The sequence below is a fragment of the Phyllosticta citriasiana genome, assembly GCF_038021145.1.
Source record: "Phyllosticta citriasiana strain CBS 120426 chromosome Unknown IWZ02scaffold_3, whole genome shotgun sequence".
NCBI classification, from domain to species: Eukaryota; Fungi; Ascomycota; class Dothideomycetes; order Botryosphaeriales; family Phyllostictaceae; genus Phyllosticta; species Phyllosticta citriasiana.
This window is the reverse complement of record NW_027117280.1, coordinates 583,768-593,533: the sequence shown is the minus strand read 5'-3', so window position 1 is coordinate 593,533 and position 9,766 is coordinate 583,768. Positions and strand designations below refer to the sequence as shown.

The following is a 9,766-nucleotide window of genomic DNA, read 5'->3' as shown; positions in this document are numbered from 1 at the left end:
GTTGTCGTCAAGAGCGATCAACACCTCCGCTGGCCAGTTGCATCGTCGCCATCGTCAGCACGCCCTCCACTCCCGCGTCTTGGACCACCGCAAATCCATGACTCACCGCAACCGCCAATGCTCCCCCACGTTTCTCCTCCGCATCATGTCCGACATCGCCCCGGAACATTACGGACTCGACCACTCTCGCCTCCGAAGCCGCTCACTTCTCGCTGCTGGTCATGCGCCGCTGGAAACGTACGGTATTAGGTACGTACAGTAGGATTCAGGGTCCCGCAAACCTTCATTCGGACAAGGTGCTCCTTCGCGTCTACTTTTCTCTTTTACGGCGCGAAATCCGTTTGTCGTCCGCCAGCCCACGTTAGTATTGTACACCGTCAGATACCACCGCTTCCAGCTGCCAACAGCTCCAACATCGCTCTGCGAGCCCTCGCGATTGCTTGATCGGATGACCTATGCTGGGTATCGATCATGGCGCCCCCAGTCCGACTGCCTGCGCCAAAGAGACCTTCATTTCCACCTACAACCTCATGACCCTTGCCGCCCATGGATGTGCAGATCCCACATCGCTGCCAGGATGTCATGCACCCTTCCGAGCATCCTCGCTAACCTATTCCATGCCACCCCACAATACTTCTCGTTTACTCCATCCTCCATCATCTTCTCTTTCAACACCTGGATTCCATCTTGCCCTGGCAATTATAATTTCCACCAGCATCTTTTCCCGCTCACTGACCTCTTCCGCGCGACGGCCACATGCTGAAGCGTGTCTTCGGTTGAGACCGTTCCGACGCCAAGTCGCCTGCCCGTCAAGCTTCACAAATCTGGTGGCCTAATGCTCTTTTGCCTGTACTATGCTCGCCAAGGCCCGTTGGCCAACAGCCAGGCCACTTGTTGCTGTCCTCTTTTTGCTTCGCTGGGGTCCTCCCGGCCTACCACAGCCTTAAATAGACAGCAAAGGCAGATTGCAAGGTGAGCTCCAACAGGGAAGGCGCCCAATTGACTTCTCCTCGGACAAGGTCGATGTGAGGAAGCATCTGGCCCAGCCACAATCGACGTGTGGATGAAATGCCATTCGGAGCCACTAATCTGCTGGAATGTGTGTTTCGCAGATACTTTGACCGTATTTCCTTATAAAATCACTGGCTGGTTGCAGAAGCTTCACTTTTTCAATAGGTTACTTAAGTCTCGACGCCAAAGCCCTATCCCTAACGCCAAGCGCCGAAGTACGGAACATTCCCGTTGACAAGACCAGACACATCATTCCTTTATCTTTCTCTACACAAACCACTCCTCCTCCTACTTAGATGATTCCCTAAATCTGGCGCACAAGGACATATTCATCACATAGCCGCCATGCGCTAAATGCAATTTCTCACAGCTTCGCGTCTCAACATCCATCTCTACCTTTCTCTCTCTCTCTCTCTCTCTCTCTCTCTCCACATGTTTTCTCTCTCAGCCCTCGCGCCGGAACCCTTCCTCCTCTCTCAGTCTTCTAACAACAGCTTTCAGAAGAACCCCCTCCCTCTTCGCCATTTGGTCTCGTGATATTTCTCTCAGCTCCCCCCTCATTCATCTGCATCAAGAGCAGACTAGGTAGAAATCCCTATTTGCTTCGTGATCCGTCTACACACAGCGAGATCCGACTTAGCGTGACGAAAGTAGGTAGAAGACATTGCAGCGGCTCATCTACTCATCACACATCTTACGCCCTCCCTCCATATACAGCTACTTTTGAAGCAAGCAAGCAAGCAAGCACAAGACCGCGCAAAACAGTAGATAACAGGAAGGTCAAACAGCATTGGCAGAGATACATCCCTTCCTTCTCCCCTTTCTCTTTTCTTCTTTTCCGTCATACAACATACATCATAAACCATCCATGCAGGCGAACAAGAGATTTTGCTGCTTCAAGAAGCCGCGCTCCAGCCTCCGCTTCCTTGTGTATGGTTTAGCTGAGGTAAGGAAGTAGATGCATGGCGTGAGGTGCCACGTTGATGTGGCACTAATTTGTCTGCTTGAGGACCCGAGTCTGTGATGCGCTGGTGGTGGTGGTGGTCAACTGCTTGCGTCAGTTGGTAGTTGAGTGACTGGTGTCATGGGTGCCGTTTGTTTGGTGCGGTGCTTGCTGGCTCGTGACGCTGGGGACGTGGAGGTCTTGACGATTTGGTGTTGAAGTGAAGGACTTGTAATTGGCAGGACGCCAAGAAACCCTTAAGGCTGTGCTGCGGCTCAAGTAAGAAGAGAAGTGCGACTGCGCGAAGACTTCAAATAGCTCACGGCACTCTGCAACGGCATCAAACGCAGCCTTGTAATCCGGTTGTGTCATGCCAATGGGTATCTATCCCCGGGGTTATGCCAATTGCCTCATCAAAAAATCATCCTCGTGCGGCGGCTGCTGCTGTCTTTAGTCAGCCTGTCCGCCGCCCGCTCATCTTGTACGCGCTCATCGAAAGCAGACAACCCCGAAGCCAATGCTTTTTGTTTGTTTTGCACGCCCAGTACTCGCAGCCTCTGCCCCAGAAGTTCCGAACGCATCCAGAAGATCAATCATTCGCAATGGAATTGTGCAGGCTCAAGACGAGTCGACTGCCAGACGCCCTGCTGCGAAGAAGCCGTCAGTTCAAGTTGTTTGGAGCGGCGCAAACTGAGGCGCGGTGGGTGGGGCCGATGACGACGACGCCGCTACGCACCTCTACTGCTGCATGGAGTCGTCCGGGTCCTCAAAGTCGTCGTCGTCGTCCTCGTCGTAGTCGTCCATGTTGCCGGCCTCCTCGTTGGCCTTGGTGAAGTCGATCGTCTTGCCGCGCGTGCGCCTGCCGCCGTCGATGATGTTGTCCGGGTCAATCTCCTCCATGTTGTCCTCGTCCGCGTCTTCGGCTGCTGCGCTGTTAGCTCGCACCTGGTCTGCAATTGGGGCTGGTGTGAGGGCGCGTACGCTCAGCGGCCTGGGTGGGCGGTTAGCTAGGTCAGTTCATGATGGGTTGGGTTGGGCTGGGCTGGGCTGGGCTGCGTCACGTACCGGCTCCTCTGCGCCAGACTCCTCTTCGGAGCTGTCGTCGTCCTCGCCCATGCTGATGTCGTCGGTGGCGGGCTCAGTAGCCTTGCCCTTGCCTTTGTCGACGGCAGTCGTGGCGTCGCCAGAGGTGTTGGTGGTTTCGTTTTGCGCGCTCATTGTGACGGAAGATGCGAGGTTTGAGTTGGAGATTGAGAGTTGGATGGATTGGGGGGGTAAGAGGCGGATTCAGAGAGGCTCACGTTGGTTGTTTGTAAGGTGTGGGGAAGTGAGGGTGGTGAATGATGGTTTGGGAAACTTTGAGAGCGTGTAACCTGAACCGCAAGCGCGACGGTGCTCGCCAGCCAATCACCACGGCAATGGCTGCGCTAGCGCCAGCGTCGCGCTTAGACCCGGGATCGGAAGGAACCTGTCAAGCCAGAGACAAACACCAGAACAAGATGAATTAGACAGACACTTGTACGCTCTCATTTCTCTTCTCTTTAACATTGAACGATTTTTGCTGTCTGTGATATTTACCATCTCTGTCCTTGGGGATGAGAGACCCTGGCACAGGCAGTTTGCATCCACTTGAGGATTTCACCGCTGAGAGACGTCACTAGCCACAAACATGCATACATGGCCAGTGTCTCCATCTCACTGAGTAGTCGTTTCTTCATTTGTGGAGTCAGCAGTCCTATGGAAAACTCGTTGCGACGTCGATGCAGTGAACAAGGAAACAGATTGGCGAATGTCAGAGCATGGAGACGTGGGCTGAGGTTGACCAATTGAATTGTCTCGACAGCGCAATCGAAGCCGTAAAAAATCCAAAAGTTTCCAACAGCTGGCCCATGGCGGCAGAATTAAGAGGCATTGATGCTGATCGGATTGGGCGTGCGGTGGTGAGGCACAGCGGCGGGTCATCGGAGCTCGCGAGACCGCGATGGGCTTTCGCAAAGCACCCTTGCGCGACTCGAGCGAGCTCTCCGAAAAAAAGTGTCAAGACCGCCGATATCGATCTATCCACCCACCTCCTCCTTCATATCCTTCGCTGCACGCTCCCTTCATCCTCTTCCTCTTCCTCGCGCATCTGTTTTACACACGTCCATCCAATAATGTCTCCCATTGCTGCTAGCGGCGGCGCGTCCAAGGACACCAAGAAGGAGTCCTCCGTCGCCAGATTTACTGGAGCTGGTACACCTGCCCTACTTACCTTCATAGAGCGCCCAATTGACTGTCTCAGGTGCTGCTGGTATCGCTGAGCTCGCCATTTTCCACCCTGTACGCACACGGCATCTCGTCTGCTACGCGATCGATTTTGTTGATGTCTTGGTCTAGGTCGACACCACGGCGAAGAGGTTGATGAGCAACCAAAACAAAGTTTGTCGCCGCAATCGCAAATTTACAGTCCAGCTCGCTAAAACTTGCGTCCTAGATCGGCTCTCTCAAGCAGTTGAACTCGGTCGTCTTCAAGGACAAGGCCGCTGCCTCGCTTTCGTCCCGTTTCGTCTCGCTGTTCCCCGGTCTCGGATATGCCGCTGCGTACAAGGTATGTGGAGGACTTGCCGTGGGCCAGCACAATGCTGACGTCCTTTAGGTCTTGCAGAGAGTGTACAAGTACGGTGGACAGCCCTTCGCAAAGGACTTCCTTGCCAAGCACTACGGTGACTCTTTCGACCGCGCTTTCGGCAAGGGCACGGGCAAGGCCATTATGCACGCCTCTGCTGGCAGGTGAGCATTCACACGAACAAAGACAATCTTTGGCAATGGCTGACGAAAGACAGCTTGGTCGGCATTGGCGAGATTGTCCTTCTCCCGCTCGACGTTTTGAAGATTAAGCGCCAAACCAACCCCGAGGCTTTCAGGGGACGTGGTCTCTTCCGCATCGTCAAGGATGAAGGCTTCGGTCTCTACAGAGGTTGGGGCTGGACTGCTGCCCGCAACGCTCCCGGCTCGTTCGCTGTAAGAAGGATTCTCCGCCTGACAACAAAGAGAAATGGCGCGCTAACAATTCCCGCCAGCTCTTCGGTGGCTCTGCATTTGCCAAAGAGTACATCTTCAAGCTCAAGGACTACAACAAGGCCTCCTGGACCCAGAACTTTGTTGCGTCGATTGCCGGTGCCACTGCTTCGCTCGTTGTCTCTGCTCCTCTAGACGTCATCAAGACTAGGATCCAGAACCGCAACTTTGAAAACCCCGAGAGCGGCTTCAGGATCATCTCCAACATGATGAAGCACGAAGGACCCACCAGCTTCTTCAAGGGCCTCACGCCCAAGCTGCTCATGACCGGACCCAAGCTGGTCTTCTCCTTCTGGCTGGCCCAGACGTTGATTCCTATGTTTGACAAGCTCATGTGAGGGGCATTTGCAGCGAGGAGACGGGCCAGGTGATTTGTGGATAAGCGTGGAAGAAGGCAGTCCTAAAAAGAGCTTACTGTACGGTGTTTTGGGTCTAAATGTGCCTGGGCAGGCATATTCGTCACATCTTTTTCTTTCTTAGTTACGGTCGATTACCCAGCAGAGGAGCGTCGTTTGTAACATGATATGATAGACAGCGTGCGCAATCAAGATACACTCATCTCTTAACAACAAGGTGCTAGTACAGTACGAGGCACATGGCTTGGCGGGTCGGTCACGCCGAATGAGAGCACGGTACGGCAGGGTCCCGTGGGCGTGGGCGCAGGCGGGCGCAGGACACGAGGTTGGGCCAGGTCCTTTGAATCAAAAAAACGGGCGCGCGAACTGAACGGACGGCAGGGCAGAGCATGTTGCAGTTGATGGTCGCTGGGACTGGAAGCGTCTGGTCGGTCGGGTCGGGTGCAGTGCAACCTGAACCTGACCTCAAGTGGAAGTGGTAGCAGTCACGTGGGCGACGCTCAGTCTCAGGCAGGTCTCCTCCTAGCCCGGAGCCTTTACCTCACGAGCCCGCAACATCCAGCTCCACTTGACGCTCTCGACGCTCCCCTTGGTAGCCCACCCACCCCGACCTCACCTTCTTTCCCATATAGCCTGCCGCTTTTCCACGACCGACCTCTTCTTCACTTCTCCACTTCGCCGTTTTCTCCTCCTCAACCGCCACCATGAACCCTGAGTAGTATGTATTCCCACGCTATCTCCGCCGCGCTGCGCCTTTGTCGCCCACCGCTGCTCCGCTCGTTTTCGACGCCGCCCATCTCGTCACCCGCTAACCCTGTCACTCCGCAGAGTCTCGCCCTCTTTTTTTTTTTTTTTTCCTTTTCCGCGCTGCAACAACGCAGGCGTTGGGGCTACGGCAGAGAGCCCCTCGGATGCCTAGGCCAGCAGTCGACCGCTAACCTCACTCGGCCACCAGATACGACTACCTTTTCAAGCTTCTCCTCATCGGTGACTCCGGTGTCGGCAAGTCTTGCTTGTTGTTGAGATTCGCGGATGACACATATACCGAGAGCTACATTTCGACCATCGGCGTTGACTTTGTACGTTGGGGATGCTGCGGGTGAGCCAAGCTGCCGACGCTGACAACCCAACAGAAGATTAGGACCATCGAACTCGACGGCAAGACCGTCAAGCTGCAGATTGTACGCCGTGATTCCCCAAAAACACCGACACTTGGTTGAGTTGGGTCTGACTTGTGAACAGTGGGACACGGCTGGCCAGGAGCGCTTCCGTACCATCACCTCTTCTTACTACCGCGGAGCCCACGGAATCTGCGTCGTCTACGATGTTACGGATATGGACAGCTTCAACAACGTCAAGCAGTGGTTGCAGGAGATTGACCGCTACGCTACCGAGGGTGTGAACAAGCTGCTCGTCGGCAACAAGTCAGATATGGCGGACAAGAAGGTCGTGGAGTACACTGTTGCGAAGGTAGGTTGACAGCATCCTGGTTACACGCATCTACCGCCGGTAGTGCTAACAAGGGACTGCAGGAGTTCGCCGACAGCCTCGGCATCCCCTTCCTCGAGACGTCGGCCAAGAACGCTTCCAACGTTGAGCAAGCGTTCTTGACCATGGCTAGGCAAATCAAGGAGCGCATGGGCACGACCACGGTGAACAACAAGCCCACGGTTCCCATCGGCCAGGGCCAGGGAGTCCAGTCGGGCTCTGCCGGCGGATGCTGCTAAGCGCAAGGTGGCAGCGGGGCGGCGTGGAGACGAAGAGCCGGGGCGCCTCGGAGACGACAGGCAGCCTACACGCCCGGCGCAGAAGTCATGTTCAAATGCGTCCTTTGCATGGTAGATGGCGGGCAATCCTTTGGATGCGCACGGGTTTTCTGGTCACCTTTTAATGGTATGGCAACGCAGTCGGACACGTCAGAATGCGATTCAGGATGCCATGGTGAATAGGATTTTTGGCGACAACGGTGTGCGCAAGTGGATTTCCCGAGTCAACTTTTTTCCTTCTTTCTTTCCTTGTCCTTTACCCCAACGATTTCTCTGTGGATCCATCATCACCGAGTGTGGGCTTCTTTGCGTATGTTAGTGCACTCATCAACAGAAACTTCGTACACCTGTCCGCCCTGCTCTGTGATTCGAATCGTGCTGCACGTGAGATGACGCGGGCTTCCCTCCACCATCGGGCAATCCGGGGCGCCGTGGGGCGGGAAGAGTGGTGTGCTGATCAAACGGGTGCATCGTCGAATAATTCATTCGTCTTAGAATCTCTTTTCTCTAGATTGCCCATGGGCAGCCGAGGAGCAGTCGGGCGCTAGAGCTATCTAGAATTGGGCTGCTACGTATGTTGGCCTTTGCTAAGGTCGGTGGTTCTGGGCAGGGGGCTTGGTTACGCAGACGCGCCATCAGAAGATTCCTGTAGGGTCCGATTGGAATTGATGACATTCCTTGTTGGTGAGCAGAGCAAATAAACTATGACATGGACTGCAGGCAACGAAGCCCATTGTGGCTTGTGAGGGTGGCTGTGCGCTGCATTGATGCAGGTGAGAGGTGGTGGTCCACTCGACTGGACCCTTTGGGACTTGCACGTTGCATCATGGGCAGTCGACTTCTTGCAAGCACAGCCGGTCAAAGTATATGAAGCCCCGACATCCCTGACCACCTCCGACGACTCCTCTCCTTGTTACTCCGCCATCACAGTCCTGAGCCAGACTCGTTCATTTCTCGTCTTCCCCACGACACAGTCTCGCCGCTCGTCCGCGTCCGGCCCGCCCACCACCAGTCCGTCGTGATCGCCATGGCCGAGTCGAAGCCAGCGGCGCCCTTGTCGCCAGACTCTGGGCCTACTGATCCGCACATCCCCAAGCTGCCCTCAGGCTGGATAGCCCAGTGGGATAGCTCGTACGTTGTCCGCTCTCGTTCCACCGCCGTTGCCTCGCCCTGATGGCTTTGTTCGTCTTACAAGCATCTCGGCGCTGACCCTCTGCCTTTCTCTAGCTCGCGCAAGTACTACTACGTCCAGATCAGCACCGGAGTCTCGCAATGGGAGTTACCCACCAGCGAAGCTCCCGCCGGCCCGTCCAAACGCCCCGAACAGATTCCGCCGCTCGAAAGCGAGGCCGGCCAAGAGCTTACAAGAGGCGCAAACGGAAGCGCGGCAGATTACTCTGGAGACCGCGGCTTGGGAGTAAGCCCCCTTCCGTGGGCGGCCGGTCTCGAATGACACTTGCGAGAGGAGGTACTGACGCCGACTCTAGAGCACAGCATTGCACCTGCTCGCCGGCCAACAGCATGGTGGGAAGCAATCGTCTGGAATTGGCAGCCTCGCATCGTCTTTCCTCGGCGGCTCACACGGATCCTCCCACACGCAGTCGTCGAGTAGTCACAACAGCGGTACTGGCGGTTTCGTCGGACAGCTCGCGAGTGGCATTCTCGGAGGGTCGAAGCCGCATGGACAGCAGCAGAGTCACGGCAACTCTGGTACTTCGCATCAAAGCGGGCTGAGCGGAGTCCTGGGAGGAATCTTGGGAAGCAGTCACAGTTCGGTTTGTATTGTCTTTGGTTTCGCAAGTGCATGGATCTGATTTTCTTTCAGCAGAGCCAGCAGCAGCAGCAGCAACAACAACAACAACAACAGAACTACGGATATTCCTCATCAGGCGCACCTTCGGGTGGCTACTCTGGCACGGCACCACCTGTGCAGTACACCCCTGGAAGCTCAGCCGGTCACACTCCCTCAGCAACTGGTTCTTACACTCCGAGTGGCCCTCAGTACCCGGGTCAGCCGGGATACAACAATCAGTATCCGGCGGCGTCTCCCCAACCAGGCCACGCACAATACCAAGCGGCACCGCAGTCTTCCTCGTTTGGACCAGGGCAACCTGCTCAAGCATACGTCCCTCAAAGCCAAAATTCGTTTCCGCCTCCGCCGACCCAGCACCAGGGTTATGTAGCCGCATCAGCGAACATTTCCGCTCCTACACAGACCCAATACGGGCAAGCGGCTCAGCATGACCAGAGTCAAAGTGGCTACTTTAGTCAACCAAGCTATGGGCAAGCAGCCTTCGGAAATGGACAGTTTCAACACCAGCCTCCGCCTGTGGCTCCCGAGAGCTATGGCACAAGCACCACGCACGCGGCTCCGCCGTCATATGGGCAGAATGCGACTCACAGCGGGTTCACCCAACAAGCACCGCAGCCAGCAGCTTACAACCCACAAACGTACGGTCAGCCGCAGCAACACAACCAGTACCACGCGACAGGAGCGCCACCACCACAGCCAGGCTGGTGAGCTCACAATTGAAGATGTGTAAGATGTCGAGATACAATATCAAGTCCGACTGTTGGATGTAAAGTAACAACGGTTGGGTCGGTAAATTGCCTTATACCATGCACAGGAGAGA

The 9,766-nt window shown here is 55.5% G+C and overlaps 4 protein-coding genes across 4 annotated transcripts; 3 read left to right on the top strand and 1 right to left on the bottom strand.

Moving 5' to 3' along the window:
* Nucleotides 1-2,692: 2,692 nt before the first annotated feature.
* On the bottom strand, nt 2,693-3,172 carry IWZ02DRAFT_488079 (histone chaperone domain CHZ-domain-containing protein; the record flags this gene model as incomplete). The annotated part of the gene is made up of 3 exons (XM_066769427.1): nt 2,693-2,877; nt 2,936-2,945; nt 3,020-3,172. The coding sequence occupies 3 exons, from the start codon at nt 3,170-3,172 to the stop codon at nt 2,693-2,695; spliced, it is 348 nt and encodes a 115-aa protein (XP_066625086.1).
* Nucleotides 3,173-4,107: 935 nt separating this feature from the next.
* IWZ02DRAFT_372263 (mitochondrial carrier domain-containing protein) lies at nt 4,108-5,349 on the top strand (the record flags this gene model as incomplete). The annotated part of the gene is made up of 7 exons (XM_066764615.1): nt 4,108-4,186; nt 4,236-4,273; nt 4,331-4,372; nt 4,428-4,541; nt 4,590-4,723; nt 4,777-4,954; nt 5,014-5,349. 7 exons carry the CDS (start codon nt 4,108-4,110, stop codon nt 5,347-5,349), a joined length of 921 nt encoding a protein of 306 aa, XP_066625085.1.
* Nucleotides 5,350-6,087: 738 nt separating this feature from the next.
* On the top strand, nt 6,088-7,308 carry IWZ02DRAFT_514113 (GTP-binding protein ypt1; the record flags this gene model as incomplete). Its single annotated transcript, XM_066770605.1, has 5 exons — nt 6,088-6,167; nt 6,323-6,446; nt 6,501-6,548; nt 6,610-6,837; nt 6,900-7,308. 5 exons carry the CDS (start codon nt 6,088-6,090, stop codon nt 7,092-7,094), a joined length of 675 nt encoding a protein of 224 aa, XP_066625084.1. The 3' UTR covers nt 7,095-7,308.
* Nucleotides 7,309-7,956: 648 nt separating this feature from the next.
* IWZ02DRAFT_514101 (uncharacterized protein) lies at nt 7,957-9,654 on the top strand (the record flags this gene model as incomplete). Its single annotated transcript, XM_066770604.1, has 4 exons — nt 7,957-8,264; nt 8,361-8,550; nt 8,621-8,908; nt 8,959-9,654. Exons 1-4 carry the CDS (start codon nt 8,161-8,163, stop codon nt 9,652-9,654), a joined length of 1,278 nt encoding a protein of 425 aa, XP_066625083.1. The 5' UTR covers nt 7,957-8,160.
* Nucleotides 9,655-9,766: the final 112 nt, after the last annotated feature.